This window comes from Tenrec ecaudatus, chromosome 10, assembly GCF_050624435.1.
Source record: "Tenrec ecaudatus isolate mTenEca1 chromosome 10, mTenEca1.hap1, whole genome shotgun sequence".
Lineage (NCBI taxonomy): Eukaryota > Metazoa > Chordata > Mammalia > Afrosoricida > Tenrecidae > Tenrec > Tenrec ecaudatus.
The window spans coordinates 92,314,516-92,332,977 of record NC_134539.1 but is presented as its reverse complement, the minus strand read 5'-3'; the positions used below and the strand labels follow the sequence as shown (position 1 = coordinate 92,332,977).

Below are 18,462 nucleotides of genomic sequence, written 5' to 3'. Positions count from 1 at the left end.
AAAAGAGGAGGAATGGAAATAGATATCACAGGAAAGAAGTAAAATAAATGATGGTACAATGAGGGGATTGCCATTAATGATGCAACACAAAATATGTATATATTGTTGAATGGGAAAATTATGATTTTCTCTGTAAACTTTCACCCAATTCACAATACAATTTTCTGCTTTTTCCTTTTTTGATTTTGAAACATTGCTCTTAATATCTTATGCAATTTTCCATTATGAATTATTTTCTTTCAAGTTTCTTGTAACAGCATATAATTTCCAAGGTACAGTACTTGAGCAATTCTTATTTTGAATGTAATCCTAACCTTTGTATATTGAGAGTAGTAGTTTTGACTTTTCTTTATGATTCATGGTATTCACATAAAGAGGATTGGCCTTAGTTACATAGAGGTTTTGTTAGGACATGATTCTAATTAAAAATTGTGAGATTGGAGGAGATTAAAAAATATACCTTTTTTCTTATGTTGACCACATGATGTCACACAAAATCCTCCTTTCAGTCCACATGCTGCAGGGACTTACTGATTTCAATTTATGACAACATCCCAGAGATTTGGTAGCTTGTAATGAATGAGAAGAAAACACACAATGCTGTTCTTGCTTTGCTCATATAGACTGGAGGGCTACCTCGCTGCACCCATTCTTTGCTTGATGGAAACTGTAGGTACAGCCATGACTATGTTCTGGCTCCTCTGATCTTCCTTTGGACACTAATGATTTTAACAATTTGTTCAGGAAGTAGCTATATTGCTATCTGTGTGTTGTGTGAGACTTTCAAATAATCCCTGTAACCTGGCTCATAGGCATTCCTCCATTAGTTCCCATGGTTCACACTAATTTCTAGACCCTGTGATCAAAGGTGTAATCAGTTATAGAGTTAGAATCACTCCCCTGAGAACTGGAAACGTGACCCTTTTGGGGGCCATTTGAACTATGGCTCTACGAAATTACTCAAGAAAGAAAATAGTTGAAAAATAAAGAATAAAGTCATATGGACCCTGATTGGAAACCCAGACTTCTGAATTTGTTTCTGATACAGACAACTTTCAGAAAGCTTCTCAACCCCCTGGATGTGGGTGACCTTATCTTTAAAGTGGGGATGACATTAATATCACTGCATATGGTTATCATGAAGACCAAGTGAGCTAGCATCAGGGGGCTTCGAAAAGGGTGTTTAAAAAGTGGACTTAAAAGACTGATGAGAAAGTCAAGTCAGGAGGGGAGTGAGGGAGCAGACACACCTGGGAAAAGACATGTCTGTAGGCAGAAAAAAGGTGGAGGACCAATTTCCTAGTGGGGAAAATGCAAAATACTAATGATACTTTTAAGGACCCTAAGTGGGGAATATACCTGGTAATATGCACCCAGGAAGCCACATTGTCACACTTTTCTGTACACCCTCTGGGAACACAGACCAAATGGCATAGAACACTGAGGCATTGAATCCTTGATCTTCAGGTGCATAACATATTCCAAGAACCCGACCAGAGGGATCTGGACACCTCATTGGGTGAACTAGAATCTACCTCAAACACACCAGCAACTTGAGGACTGAAACTACATGGTGTGAAAGCAGAAAACAGCTGTTCCAAGTGCATTGAACTGTCGATATGGGGGCCAGCATGGACTCACTACCTCAATGCCCTACTTGCTGATTAAGATGTGTATGATTCTGGCAGACCTGTGACTGACATTCAGTGACTATTATCATAAGTTTTTTTTTCCTGACAACCAACTCCCATTGTGTAAATAACACGTAGTCATGTGAGGACTTATTTGTACAAGTGAATAATTCAGTTACATTACATATATTTTTCATATTGAGGTTTAGTTCCATTGCTCTTGTAAATAGCCTTTTTGATATTTATATGTGTTTTTCTGGGGGTTTTTGTTGTTGTTGTTATTGCTGTTGTTCATGAAACACAGGACTGATGAACCTATAGAGACAACACGTAGAATAGGAATGTCTGGAAGGTGTGGTGGCATAGTGGGTTACATGTGAGGGTTTGAACCACAAAATTAGTAGTTCAAACCCAAGTGCCATTTTTTTAGGAGAAATATGAGTCTTTTTGCTCCTGTAAAAATTTCAGTCTTTAGAAATCTAAAGGGACATTTCAACATGATCCTACAGTGTTTCCGTGAGTCAGAGTTGACTTGATGGCAATGCATTTGGTTTGATTTTCCTGAGTAAAACACATTTTAAGTACAGGCATATTTTCAGTTCCCTTGGCTCCTTACAGGAGCCCTGGTGGTGTAGTGTTTGTGTATTGGGCTGCTAACTGCAAGGTTGTCAGTTGAAAACCATCAGCTGCAATGGGGAGAAGGATTGTACTCTCCTCCCATCCAGCGTTGAAGTCTTAGAAACAAACAGAGACAGTTCTGTCCTGTCCTGTAAGGTTAAGAGCCAGTCAGGGTGCGTTGTAACAACGATGAAACATACAACTTTCCTCTAGTTCCTAAATGTTTCCTTCCCCTGCCCCGCATCATGATCCCAATTCTACCTTGCAAGCCTGGCTAGACCAGAGGATGTACACTGGTACAGATAGGAACTGGAAACACAGGGAGTCCACAGCAGATGATCCCTTCAGAACCAGTGGTGCGAGTAGTGATACTGGGAGGGCAGAGGCAGGGTGTGTTGGAAAGGGTGAACTGATTACAAGGGTCTATATGTGACCTCCTCCCTGAGGGACGGACAACAGAAAAGTGGGTAAAGGGAGAAGTCGGACAGGGCAAGATATGACAAAATAATAATTTATAAATTATCAAGGGTTCATGAAGGAGGGGGAATGGGGAGAAAGAGGAAAAATGAGCAGCTGATGCCAGGGGCTTAGGTGGAGAGCAAATGTTTTGAGAATGATGAAGTCAATGAATGTACATATGTGCTTTATACAATTTATGGATTGTGATAAGTGTTGTATGAGCCCCTAATAAAACGATTAAAAAAAGGGTTGCTATGAGTTGGAATCAACTCAATAGCAATGAGTTTTATTTGATAATTGCTCTGTTAATGTTAATGTTATGTTGATGTGTCTTTCCACCCTACCTTCAGGTTTCAAAATGGATAGCAATTTTAAAATCATCGTCTTTTTTCAACCATCAGTTGACTGTGAGTCTGGGAGACAGGAGACTAGTTTGCTGTGCAGAGGTTTCTCTAGAAAGTAGGCCTTTGTGCGTGTGTGTGTGTGTGTGAAGCCGTCTGTCTTAGCAATTGATTGTAAGATTGGTCATCAAAATCTATCAAGGAAACTGCTCCAAGAAAGAAAATTAGGACTGTGGTAGAAATTGTGTGTGTGTGTGTCTCTGAAAACAGAAATACAGCTACGTGACACATCTACTCCATTTTCTCTAAAAGAGCAAAACCAGTGATGGGTTTACTTCAAGAAGATGGCTCACACAATAATGGCAGCTGGCATGTCCCGAATCTGTGGATCGGGTGGGAGGCTGAAGGCTTCTTATGTTTTCTGCGGTTCTCGTGGCTGAGGCACGCCAAACATGCAGGTCAGTGGCAGACTGGAAGCCTTCGCCAGTTCACGAGAATGTGGGGGCGGGGGGGCTGGTGAGTCCACAACCTTGAAGTCCAACAACAGGTGGAAGACTTCGCCATGCAGGCTTATATCGCCAGATAACCAGGCATTGGGTAGTAGAGGGCAGGAGAGAGAAAGAGAGAGAGAGAGAGAGAGAGAGAGAGAGAGAGAGAGAGAGAGAGAGAGAGAGAGAGAGAGAGAGAGAGAGAGAAAACTGCTGTGCTAGAACATCGATTTATATATTTATACTGGATAAAAGTGCTATTCTTAATCAACAGTACTCACAGATTTCTTTAGCAGTTTTATGAAATTCATAAACAACTCCTCCCTCATAGAGAAAAACACAAACCAAAACAAAGCACACTAAACTCCAAACAACTATTACTTACAATCCAGAGGGTTAGCAGTCTCTAACACAGAAACTTATGTATAATTTTTTTAATGTGAAAAATAATATCAATTATTGAGATACCTGTTGTAGCTATGAGTGAGAATGGACTTGATAACATTATTTTTTTTCTTCTTTCTGGTAGCCAAGTGGAATTCTGGACAACTGAAGTTAAGTTTTGGTTGCTAACCAATGGTTGGTGGTTCAAACACACCAGTTGATGTGCAGGAGAAAGATGTGACAATCTTAAACATACTTTTTGGGAAATCCTGTAGGGTCACTATGAACCAGAATCAATTGCACAGAAATGAGCTGAGTTTTGTTTGTTTGTTTGTTTGTGGGTATGATAATAAATACATTTATGCAATGTGAGTGTCACAAAATAGAATGTCTACATGAGCCATAATCTGAGAGCAGACTAAATTTTATGTACCTTTAAATTAAATTTTTAAAACACAATGAATTCCATGAAACAACATGACAGATTATTTTTAAAAATTGGGTTACAACATAATATATCACTATAAAATATGGATATATACAGAAAATAAGAAAATATACACACATTGTTATGATCTATAGCATAATTGGATTAATGTTCATTACTCCCTTGTTTTTCATATAATTTCTAGCATTAACTTGAAAATAGGTTTTTAAAAAGCAGGTAAAAGAAAATTATTTGTTTAAAAATCTGTTGTACAAATGTTTATGTAAATAAAAAGACACATTAATGTTTATTTGCTATTTTTGTTCGGTTGGTTTTTGTTTTGTTTTGTTTTTTTGGATGGAGTAGATGATACTCACTGGACAAACTCCTTTAAAAAATGAAGCAAACAACATTTTTCATACATTGTTAAGAGATTTAGGTTACTTGACTCCAAAAAAGATTTCAATTACTTTTATCAATCTCATCCATTTTAATTTCCAAACTGTTTGTATCTTTACATTTATTGCAACATTTCCTCCTCGTTTTTGTTTTTTATCAGATTTTGAGAGCATTCCATGAATGCTGTCGTTGAGAAACTGAGCACTAGCTAATGTGCAAAGACATTCATAAACTTGAGTCAAGTTGATGAGATGACACAAGTGGGCATTTTGTGTATTCAAATAGTTCTAATAAATGACAACAGAGATTCTGAATATTTAAATATTGTTATGGAATGCAGGCTCTGATGTACAGAGAAAAGATATATAAAAGCTCTTCTCATTATGTAAACAACTGAACTAATCATTCTTTATATTATGTTTAGGCTTAGATTTTATATAAAGATTTTCTTGCAGCTTTTAAACATCATGTAAGTTTTGATGATTAAAAGTATCATATTTATCATTTTATTCTTTTATGTAAGTAGATAATTTAATCTTTCTTATACAGTGTAATATGCCATTGTAGGAAAGAAATTCTAAGATTGAGACAGTATTAGAAAAATTAAAGGATTCATGGGTATGTCTCTGGATGAGGAGATATTGTCGTGAATGGCCTTTATTATTTTCTATATTTGAACAGCTTCTTGTTCTCCCACCAGTAACACATAAATACATCACCACCCTTCTTCAGAATTCCATCATTCACTCATTTTACCTGAGAAAGTTCTGTTTAATAAAGAGGGGTGGTGAAAATAAGAGGTGCACATAGAAAGAACATGGTTTACACAATTTCCTCGACTGTTGAGAGTTAACATGATACAACCATAATACAGACCGATGAATAAACTGATATCCTCATTTTTAATAGTAAATAGTATTGTACATCTCCCTCCCAAAAGTGCAGACCTAGTGAAATTTATGTTCACTGTGGCACCTAGGGACATCCTCTGAGGATTCTTTCTGACCACCTTCACCTGCCCACAGTGGAGGTGACACCATTTACCTATGTCCTCTCTGAAACACATTTTCATAAGTGTCACAAAGGATTCTCACAGAATTATTTTCAAAAGACAATTGAAACGATTCTTTGGCTGATCATTAGTTCATGTATTCCTCTGGGTATGACATACAATAGCAGGTTAAATTTTGGTCCAATGCATTTACACACTATTAATTATTAAGAAGTGGGAGAATTAATTTTGGATTTAGAATTAGTGGGTACAGTAACATATTTGAAAAGCATAGAGTTCAAACATTTATTTTAGCTCTCTTTAAAATATACATAGTGGTATCTAGAAAGGGTGTTATGATTTTATGAGAAATGTTTCTTTTCCCTATGTTCTGGCACTCATTTCATATTTTTATTGAGAAAGACCATTGGAAAACATAATTAGAATAAATTCATGGACACTCACTATATTACAACCATTACTGTTACACGAATTTCCTATGAAAAACATATCTAAATGCCAGGATTTCCATGACCTGAGACTGGACACACTAATGTTTGCTGTGAGGAAAGATTACCAGGAGGCATTTCGGCATTTCAGTACATAGTGTGTGTGTGCGTGCGTGTGTGTGTGTGTGTGTGTGTGTGTGTGTGTGTGTGGATGAGAGAGAGAGAGAGAGAGAGAGAGAGAGAGATTACCCCTACATTTATTTTAAAAAGGGCAATATATGTAACAACATATAACAATGTTGTTTCAGGAGTTCAGCAGAGCTCTAAATATATGAAAGTAAAAATAATAAATAATGTAGGGATTTCCCCCCCTTAAATCTAGTTTGTAGGTCTTGATACATTTTAAAACACAACACAACTTAAATGGGTTTATTAGTTTTGTTTGCTTCAAAGATATTGGATGTTATTAGAACCCATGGAATAGAGACTTAGGATCTTGATAAAGACAAGTCAGATGTGTAAGAACCAGGGCTATTCACGATGCTAATAGGAGAATAATAGATATTTGTTGTTAAAAATGATAACCAACACAGCCTCCCCCTCCACACACACACCCTGAGTTTTTTGCCTGGTGTATCTCAAAAACAACCCTTATTTGTAACTATGTTGCTGACATGCCTCCAGACAATGTATTCACTGCTAATTAGATATAATTTTGTTTAGAAGCTTGAGGTGCAAACACTCTCACATGTGTCCGAATTCGTCTTCTCTTAACCTGTGCTCCTGCCTTTATGGAAGGGGCACCTTTTCAAGGGCTGCTCCCTTTTCTGTAGAATCCTTTGCTTACTCTTCGATGAATATTCACACTGTATATTTCAATTACAAATAATCATCAGTAACCTTTGACTTTGATACTGGATCTCTGCGATGGATATTTTCTGAGCCAGTCACTCTTTATTACAGCCACAAAAGAAATTATGAGTACTTCTTAATAATTAACATGGATTTTTACCGACACAGGTGTTGCTCTTAGATACACAGCCTCGTCTCAATGCATAGTCTTCATGAGATAAAGGCGTTGGCCTCCACTTCTTGAAGAATTGTGTGGAAATTATTGAATGAAAAGTGACCTGGTAAAGTGTGAATTCAGATGACGGACTTAGAATTAATAAACAGGTTGTTTAATTTAGACGAGAACACGAAGACGAACTAAACTGCCTTCCCTAGTTGACGCCTGACATCTGGAGCTACTATTGTGTAGCGCTAGGTTAGAAGCTCTAACGAAAATGATTTTTAATATATAGAAGTTATTCATTTTCAGAAATAAAGAGGTTATTTTGTTTTTGCTATTATGCAACCCTTTCATTGATAACACTACACAGGGAGTCAATGTAGGGATTTATGACAATAATTTATCAAATGTACAAGTTGCTCATCTTCTATTTTACCAATGTCATGTCTGGTCACCTCAGAAACGATCTCCACTGGGTACATAACCTTAGCAATCAGTCCCAACACACCACCTATGTCAACTCCTTACTAGAGTTTGGTAGGCTGGACACCAGAATTCAAAGGCACCTGTTTAGGCACCTTTGGGAAAAGTTTTGTTTAAATTTGAATCATATATATGTATATATACACATGTATAGACATACATATATATACCCACACACATATATAGTTTCACATATATGTATAATTATATATACACGTACAGTCTCTCTATATGTGTATGTATATACACATATATACTCAAATATACATATGGTCTCATATGTATATTTGACTATATAAATACATTTTACAGTATAGGGACAGCAATTACATGTGCCCATGGGTTATTATTCATTTCTTATAGTCCATTTAGCATATATTTTATTCCAGTGTTTCGTGAGTTTTGTGAACTTCCCAACACAAAAAGAATTCTGCTTACCTGGAATGAAAAGGAACTGATATTTCTAGATGATTTAAGTGTTGGCAAGATTGGTGGTCTCTAATAACTCCATTTCATTGACTTTCTATGGGAATAATGACTTTAATATTGGTGATAGAAAGCAGCCAAAATAAGCAAGTGATCAATCCTAACAAGTACACACACACACACACACAAACACACACACAGTGTGCTTAAGTGTGCGTAAACAGTCCTAGTAGAAAAACAGTATCAGAGACCACTGTGGGTTTTGCGCAATGACCAGTTTCCTTTTGCCCTCATTCATTCATTCATTCAAAAGGGAAAGATACAATGAAGGAGGGAGAAATAAAGCTTATTGAAAGATCCCATTCATAAACAGCACATTGGGATGCATTTAAAATTGAGAGCAGTCCAGGAAGTGTCCACTCTTCTTCCTGGATAAGAATTGAATTTTCTGAAGAATTGAGTACAAACACAGGATTGTCGTGCTAGTCTTGACTACATGGTTCTGAATCCATAATTATTGGATCATAATAAAAGTACTATTGATATATAAAATATTTCCCAATTATCAAAAGAACAAAAACCCCAGCGATCCTGCTAAGGTTCTAGGTATATTCCACTTACTCACTCAGGGATATTGCACAGCAGTCAGGGCCATCTGCTCTGCTCTAGGAGGCTGGACTCCAAGGGACGTGCAGGGCCCTCCTCTACGGGATCAGGGGTTCTATAGCACCAGAATGTAGGATCGCTGTGAGCAACCACTGCATATATCAGAGCAAATCTTGGCGGAGGCCTCAGTCTGCCATTTTAGCCTTGCTCATCAGAAACTCTGCGCCGATCATAAGTTGCTTTCAATCCGGAAGCCAATGGACATTCTTTTGTAATTGGCTTGGCACTAGTATTCTCTTTTTGGTGGGTACAATATCCTATTATTATCAACCTAGATGAATTAATAAAGCCCTATAATCAACTCTGCTCCTTCTACAGAGGACCTAGCTATTGCTATTTAGAAGTAATATGAATCGGTCATTGGAGATGTGATAGTTTGCATAAACCACATCCTTTATCTATAGGAAGGTAGAGTCTGGGCCAGAGGGCGAAGCAGAGAGCACTTAGTGTACATAGGGAAATCAGCAAGAAAATATTGACGCTGACTTTTCCACATCTTTTCTATTCTTTTGAGTGAGTATAAACTGGTCATGTATTTTAAAGAACAGCATTCCACTGCCAAATTAATACAACAAATTCCTTATAAAAACACCGATCAGAAAGTGTTTCAAAGAAAAAAATAAGGGTTGACATTCATTCACCAAGAAATAGTGAATAAATAATGAACCTGCTAAATTCCAAATCTCCAGTGTTCTATTCAAACAACAAGGGACAACGAAGCAAACTAAAGACTGCCTTGTAGAGAACAGCACATTTCATAGTCATATAGTCTTCAAGGACAGTGCCATGAGGGCTACAGGTGTTTGTCCTCTTAGATCCAATGGAAAGTCTTGTCTCATCAACACTTGTCAGCTGGGGCCTGAAGATGTGCGTTTTAGAGAGTTTTCACCGCAGAGCTTCATGAAAATGACCATTGCCATATCATGTGTTCTTTAAGGCCAATCATATTTTGACTCTCATTTAAAAATGTAAATGAGGTCCTAAAATTATAACAGACTACCGGTGAATGTGCCTGATGTTCGTGCTCACTGGCATGCATAGGGCCTCTGTGATCACATAGCACATCTTTTTACCTCATTTGTTAAAATCGTTAAATTTGTTAACATACGCTTTCACCTCATTTGTCAAGACGCAGGTGCAACTGACAATCTCCAATAGTTCAGAGTAAATAATATATTAAAATAACTTCCCCTGCATCTTAATTAGTTGAATGTACCTGGATTTGGTTCATAAGCAACAAATACCGTTTTGGTTAAAAGAAAAGGAAAGTCACACACACACACACATTACCATGTTAACTTAAACAGGTTTGTGAGGCCAAGCAGTAAATATCTGAAAATCATAACATATTGGATATTCAACCATTGAATTTTTATATAGCTGTAAATGAAGATGGTCTTCTAGCCTTTTCTTAAAGACTAAGTATTTTAAATGACAATTTAGATCATTACATGTCAAAAAGTGGACCATTAATTTAATATTCTTTTCACAATATCTCAGTATTTAAAGCAACAGAAAATATAAGGGGGCAATAGATAAATATTGCACATCGGTACGGTAAAGACAAAATGCAGTCCTATCAAAGGGTTTTCAACACTTGAGAACTTGACTTTTCACTGATCAGCGTTGATAAGAACGTTGAGAGGGTTCTTTCATTGTGTTGTTCTTTTTTCCTAAATGGCAACAAGTATCTCAAAATAATCATTTGAATGTGTTATTTAATCTCAGATAAGAATTGGATATATTCAGCTGTGGGTATGTTCAACCCAGAGCCCTTTCAATGAAATGCGAACGTTCCAAGAGGAACTTTTAACCAAGGTTTCCCAAACTATAGTAAAAGAAATCTTCTATATTCTTTCAAATATTGTGCCTTTTTATTTAAAACAGTGTAAACATAACAACTCAACACCACCGAGAACTGGAAAAAGACTGGTTACGTGAACGCTAATTTCCTGGACTGCCCCGTCAGAGTAAGGGTAAATAAAACAGACGAATCTGCAGGAGAGTTTTCAGTTCACCTTAGCAGTGGTAAAAATATTGCTTTATTCCAAATGAACATACAACACAATTTACTGTTCTTGTGGGGGTTTCTTGTGAACTGAACGCGTCTGGGTATGTCATTTCAACCATGTCTTAGTTCGTACTAACCACAGATGGTCCGCACGTGGAAGAATTGCTATAAAATAAAGGGTGATGAGAAAGAATTTGGTGACTGCCAATTTGATCATTTGATCAACGGGTGTGAATAGTGTAAGTACCCATGAGTCAAAATAAACAGACATCCTCAATGAACTCGTTTTGAGATACTGATATCATTAATGAGCCCAAGCTTTCTTTGAAGAGTGCTCACGTCAGAAAAGGGCCTACACGTTGCCCCACGTGTCATAGGCTCCTGCCATGCAAGTGGCCTCGGTCTCAGAACTTACGAACTGAACGTCACACTTCATGGAAAACTTTTAGGTGAACAGATTTAAAAGGGAAATTTTTATCTGGGTAATTATATTCCCTGATGTCTCAGAACAAATTTTAGCAAGCTGAATACACACATACATGCACATTCACACGAACGATGAACACACATATGCAGACAGCATATCAGTGCTCACACAGGCAAGCTCACATGTTCATATGCTAGCACACACTCACACATACACACAGGCACACACATATTGAGAAATGTTCCTTTAGAGTCCCTAATAACCTCAAAGAAAAACATTTCTATTAGCATGATTTTAGTGACACAACATTGTGGTTCTCTTGTTTTGTTTTTGTTTGTTTGTTTTTGTCTCTTTTTTTTTTCTACAATAATGTACTACTGCCCTCTGAGATCCCACATCTTCAAATAGCAGAGGAAAGTGGCCTGTGGAGTAGTGGAGATTGACTCCGGTTTCTCTCTCTGTCTGTCATATCCTCTTTCGCATTCCAAAGTCTTTGTGCCTTTTTTGGAAAATCAAATAGGAAACACTACCTTTGTTGGCCTGGCATAACCTGTGATGAGGCGACCAAGTGAATTTGAAATTTAGGGATTGGGACTGGCAAGCTCAATATTAAGAATTCCCTGCTCACTGGCACCTCCACTATCGGGACACAGCTTGTCTCTTCGGAACTGTGTAGTCACCAGTGCTTTCAGAGGAGATTACTGGTGCCATGGGATTGCGTGTCTGAATTGCCCACATACATGATCTGAAAGTCATAGAGGACAGAGTTGGGACTAAGTGAAATTGTAATCAGAATTCTATCAGAAAGCTTTAGTCATAAGCTTTATCCCTCCTGAAACATTTCTTTCCCTTTAAAAAAATATTTTGTTAAAAAACACTATGATATGAGGGCGATAGACTATTTGGTTTCTTCTAAGTAGATGCTTAAATTAATGCATATTATTCGTATTAATTTCCTCTCTTTCCTGTTGAGCAAAGCATAGAATGCACAGATCATTACATCTCAAGTCACTTGGTCGATGCGGAGTCTCTTTGTATTTCGTTTCTTAAGACAAATTGTGCCTCTCGATCTGATTTGGCTGTGGGACTCAGGGGGAGAAAGGCCGTGTTTTCACTGGCCCTGTCCTCAGTCTCTACGCTGGCCAGTTCACAGTCTTCTGACCGCCTGGAATCAGTCAGATTTCGGATCTGCTCCTGGACAGTTTCTAGCAATGTTTTCACTTCTTGCTGTTCTGCTTCGAGGCAACCACTGACTGGAAAACTAACATTGACCAGCTCTGCAGAATAGGAGTTTGTGTACCACTTGATGTTTTTGACTTCTGAAATCCCTGGCATTTGCATGCAGGTTTCCTCTAGGCCCACCGAAGGGATGATGGGCACGGAACTGGCCCTTGTGGATGAATATCCCACCAGGTCCTTTTGATCCAAGCTTTTACAGTAAGGGTTTGTCTCTCTGGAAGGCAGTTGCATATTTATGGATGCATTGTGTTGCAGTTTTAAACCACTGGATTTATACCTGAAAAAGAAACAAAGTGTTATCTACGCTGCTTTTCCCGGGCCTTTCTCAGAGCAATCGCCAGTCAAAACGCACGTTCCACATGCACCAGCTCACTGACTTCTCACAGAAACCCCATGAGACGGAGAGGATGTTCCCAGTGAAACAGAGAAGGAAACCGAAGCTCAGGTAGGTGAAGTGACTTGCCCAAGGTCACACAGAAAATAAGTGACAGACTGAGACTCAAACCCAGGTCTCCTTACTTTAAGTCCAGGGAGCTTTCAACACACCACAGCTGTATAGGCAGGTGGGATATACTCTTCCTGACCTCTATCCTAGAATACAAAGTAAATAGGGATTGAGCACGTAAGTGTGACCTTCCCACTGCGACCAACAGGAAACCCATAAAGGCATTACTCAGCACTCAGACCCCCTTTCAGCGCGAGTTTTGTCCGGCAGGCATCTGGGGACCACCTTCTCACCCCAGTGCTGAGGGTTTCTGCTTTGTATGGATTTTAGAAGGCTTGAATCCAATCTCCACTGGGACTCTGTCCCGTGGCCAGATGGTTGAAGTGAGGGGCATACAGTTCTGCCTATCTGGGGGTGACTATACAGTGGCCTGAAGAGGGACGGTAGCAATCTAACAGCTTCTCCCAAACAACCTTCTAGAGTCCTGTACGGGAATTACACGGTGGCACACCCAGAGCTTGTTAAGAATGCCAAGGTCACATTCCAAGTAATTTGAATATCTCAGAATCCAGCTAGCTCAGAGTCTTGCTTGTTTGGGGCTCACGAATTTGCCCACTTTGAGCTTTCCCAGTGCCAGAGAGTGAGGCGGGTATATTGCAGTCATAAAGTTAATAAAATGTTCTTTGGGACAGAAACAATAACATTTTATTGTATCACTCAACTATTGGATTTTAATTTAAATATTACATTAACTTAAATTCAAAATAAACAATGTAATCCTATGTACCTGCAGTCAAATAAATTTCATTCTCTGTGACCTGCATTATAGTTCAGGTACCAAGCAAGTTTATACACATATAAATAATTATAGCGAAGTATGGCATTCATTAAATAGAATTCTGTAGTTTCAAGATATGATGGAGCAATTAATAGCCAGGATTCCCCATCAGAGACTGTGCAAAGATAGAAAATAGACACAGTCGTCTTTTGACCTCCTCCGCTTGCGTGGCTGGCACAGGTTGGCAATCCATAAGTGGAGTGAGTGTGTGAGTCCATGAACACATTTTAAAGAGAAACAATCCCTTTATATCCAACTTAAAATCCATGTTCCTCCTTAATAGTATCAACTAACACTTGCATAATGGTTTTAGCTTAAAAGCCCTTTCACTTCAATTAAATCTTTGAGTTTATTATTTTGATTGCAATTTTTTTATTATTATTCTCACATAACAGGTGAATAAATGGAGCTAATAGGCACTTTAATGACTTACCCCACATTAATTATTTAATAAGTGGTCAAATCGAAATGAAAAGTTGTCTCTTTTTAATCATTGCTACCAAACCCAGACTCTTTATGAAAGGTCACTCCGATAGGCATCAACTGCATATCCACACATGAGGAGATTCACTCCTTTCTATTTAATGTTATGTGACTGAAAATCTGAGCCTAACCATTCTGATCTATTAATCTATTTCCAAAAAAGGAGAGGCATTTCAATCTCTCACTCACTTTCTATCTTTAGCATCTTACTGTCAGTATCTTTAATATTCATGAACTTATAGAATAGCTTCTTACAAGATTTGCCAATGACGTAGAGCCAAGAAATATAGCTAGCATAAAGTAATATTCCCCAAACAATGAAATAAAATTATGTTGCACTGTCAACAAAGTACATTAGTAGAAAGAATATAATAGGATGAAACATGCTGGTGATAAGTGCAAATTTGTACACCTGGGTCAAAAAATCATGTGTACAAATTCAGATAAGGTTATAACTATCTGAAGGATTTGGTCAACTCTAGCTTCAATAAATCTTTCATAAGATATGACTACTAAAATTAATCAAAGACAACTCAAGCCAAACTGGAGCACGCCTCTTATACATCTTAGTACAGGATTCAGAAGACCATAGACTACACCATTGCACACAAGAGCAAATCGACTTGATAAGCACATTTAACAATGCTCCACCATGCTGGACTTTGTCCAACTGAGGACTTAGATAAGAAAGAGGATTTATAGTTAATTAGGTGTTATCTCAAAGGTCACCTTGGACACACAGCTTCAAATTTGACATCTAAAATGTCACCAAGATATAAAAATGATGTATAAACACATATATCTCTTTTAAACTTTGATTTTTATTTTTTTGGGGGGGAAAATCATACATAGATTCGAGTTCCAAAACCTTCACATACACTCAGACACAAAAGATCTTCTGTAAGCTTTAGTTTACTTATCAGTGAAAACAATCGAGCAGTGATACTGTCATCCAGACTTTGCTGGAGGATTGATTGGAATAAATCATTTACAATGTTTATTTGTGTGTACATCTGGAATCTTTCTATCCTTCCTAGATTTGCTGGAGTGTCTTGCCACTATTTGAGTAGAAGTGACATACACCCTGGAGAAGATTGGGACCTAAATTCAAGATGTGATTTTGGGTTAGAAGGTACTCGCGGTGCTGTGCCCTGTGAGAGTCCGGAATGCTCTCACAAGTTTGATCCACGAGTGCATGATTCATGGAGTTCCTCTCATTGTTCTGCAGAGAAACCCCAAGTGCATTTATCCTGTAACTATGTGGTAGAGTGGTTAAAGTCTGTTAAAAAAAAAAGTTGGGGAGGGGGTCAGTTCAAACTCACCAGGTGCTCCTTAGGAGAAAGAGGTGGAAGTCTGATCCTACAAAAGCTTCCAAGGTCACTATGAGTCAGAAGTGGCTCAAGGGCAGTGGATTTATTTACTTTGTAGGATCCAAAGAATCCTTGTAAAGGTGAAAAAATTCCATCTTTAATAATCAGTCACTTACTTTGGCTGCCAAGCATTATAGAATCACCACAAAGAAGCCACTTTCCCCTCAAATATCCAGGGGCTAGGGATTAGATCGAACTGACTCATCACCTGTTGCTACTGCCAAAGTGTCTATTCCGCTTTACATTGACATTTCAGGACAGAGTAGAACGGTGCACCCCACAAGGTTTTCAACGCTGCAATCTCCGAAGCCGCAGAATGTAACCTTTCTGCCACAGAATGGTTGGCGAGTTTCCACCACAGACCTTCAATTGGCAGCCCAGCGCTTAATCACCATAAACTCCTGGGATCCTTTTAAAGAAATGACTAACTAGAAAGAATCCACTTTTCTGCTGGGAGCTAGCATCCAGAAGTTCCCTCTTACTTAGCGTGTTCCTTCTCGGGCTAGGCATTTAAATCCCGCCATCTCCACTGGGTTTAATGGCAAATCCATAAAGAAGAAGTGGGGAAGTGTGATAGACACTCACTCCACAGTGCTGTGGTTCCCACCTACTTTGAAGGTGTGAATTGCACTTTTGTGATTCTGTTTCTTTCTGTTTATTACATGATTATATTAATTTGACTAGCCTGGTCTAAAGTTCCTTGATCTAAAGCGCTTTTCACCCGTTTAGAGCTCCAATTTGGTGAAGGGATCCCCAAGAATTTCCCCTTCACCTCATTTCCTTCTCTAGGTTACACTAAAATGACTGATGAACATAAGCGAGGCTGAAATTCATGTCACTGAGAGCAACTGCAAGGACCAGACTCTTAACAAGCAGACAGCACCCACAGGCTTGACAAACAAAGAAGACGGATGGCTCCTGAAAATCCAGTTAGCTCCCCACCCCCTTCAGCCCGGGCCAGACTGGAAGGGGGCCTTTAGCTGTGAAATTCTATTACCAATCCTATTTTCAGTCAGAGAGGAGCCGGTCCCCCAGGAGTGGAAAATAGCTGTTTTTCCGAACTGAGGATGAAAATTGCTCCCTGCGATTCATTGTGTGGAGCACAGAGTGACTTCTACTTAGTAGTCACCATTTATCAACATCTGGTGCATATCATACACAGGGAAAGTACATGTGGCCAGCCAGCTGGAGGAAATATTTCTCACCCACTGGTGATTTTTACCACAGCACAACCAGTACCACATAGATAATAGGTGTACGTTTTAGGAGGTAAAAATCAACAAACTAACAAGCAGTGGGAACTCTAATCACCGGAATGAAGCTAAGGGGAAGCGTGATGGATGCGTGGCGCATGCGCAGGTTCGCAGCATGCCCACAGTGGGGAGGGATGGAGTTCTGGTCTTGGCAGGCCCCAACAAAGGCAGGCAGCATGGGCTGGGCTCCTCCCCACTCACATCCTTTCTGAGATGGATTTCCCTTGCTGTCACGCTGGACAGTACCAACACGTTCTGCTAAGTACCTTTTAAGAGATGAGGCCAACTACTTCTTGACTTGCATTATACGTGTTGGGAAACGCGGTTGCGGGGAATCTACAGCTGTCACTCTCGATCTGCACCAATTGCATTTGGCAGTCCATTTGGAATTGCTTCAAAATTACAAACCCAGCCACAGGCTATTGCCTTCCTATCTGCTAGTCTCCCTAAAGAAATTGGTTACTGAGCTTTGTCAAATAGGGCACAGTTATGTATAATGCCAGGCCCTGTGAAAAGAGGAAGGCGGGACTCTGTCATAGTCCTCTCCACTGCTTTTGCCTGCAGCTTGATGGAGAGAATTTGAGAGCCCTGGCTCATCCAGAGAAACCCATCGTAGTATGCCACAAGGGCCTGGACTGCGTGAGGACACTGCTTCTAGAAATTTTTGGCGTTAGCCTTTGTTTTTGATGCTCTTAAAATTAATGACCGTCACTATGACAACAAATACCAATACTTCTCTACTTACGCGCTGAGCTCAATGTGTTAAAAAAAAAAAACCTAAACATCTCCACAGGAAGGGCTTCAAATGCTCACGGAAAAATTCCATTATCTGTCAATTCCACATTTGTAAGAATTCTTTGTAGCCCTCTCGTGTATATAACTTGTCCAACAACCAACCCGCAAAGAGGTCGGTAGTACTTTTCAGTTTGGAGATGAGAAAACATGAGCTCAGGTGATAAAGCGTGCTCAAGTTAGCGAACTAGTAAAGAGCCGAGGTTTGAATTGGAATTTGAGATTGAGTGGGTACGCGTTTGAATACACACCCACAGAAGTAACAATTGCCATGATGGACAGAGAGGTTTGTCCCCAATTGGTGCATGGCGGCTAACATCCATATGGCCTCCCCGTTCTGTGTGCCTGTGAGCACCTGCGTAGTCACCTCGGGAGAGGAATACTTTGTTCCCTGGCACTACGAGCAGCAGTCTTGGTACATTTGAAGCCCCCGCTCCAACCCTTGCAATCTTAATACTCAGAAAGTCCGAGTTCATAAGATAGTGTTTGGGTCTCTTATTTTCAACATTGAGTGAGCCGCCTTCAAGAATTGCCCAGGGAAATAGATGTCATGTCGCAGGGTATCATTTAGGATACTGCCACAATGCTGCTTCAGGGATTTGTCTTTTATACAAAATCTCTTGTTTGCCTAAGTAAAGGACCACTTTAGTCCTATGACGAAATCTCAACTTTAAGGATAAATGATAAATTCATAATTGTTTCAGTATTATAATAAATGAGCAATATAGCTGTAGCTATGTATACATTTTTCTTTCTTCCTGGACTCATATCTCTTTTCCACCTAACATCTACCTAATTCTGCATCATACCAGCAGGGGTCCTCCGCCTAT

General features: G+C 39.0%; 1 protein-coding gene across 4 annotated transcripts in view; it reads right to left on the bottom strand.

Moving 5' to 3' along the window:
* Positions 1-12,220: 12,220 nt before the first annotated feature.
* Positions 12,221-18,462, bottom strand: part of NRG3 (neuregulin 3) — a 1,273,738-nt gene continuing 1,267,496 nt past the window's right edge. For 3 of the 4 annotated variants that reach the window (XM_075559155.1, XM_075559156.1, XM_075559157.1), the window contains exon 9: positions 12,221-12,728. In XM_075559155.1, coding sequence (XP_075415270.1) covers positions 12,221-12,728 — 508 coding nt within the window. Of the gene's footprint in view, positions 12,729-12,970; positions 13,043-18,462 lie in introns of all 4 variants that reach the window. The other variant, XM_075559154.1, reaches the window with a different exon arrangement.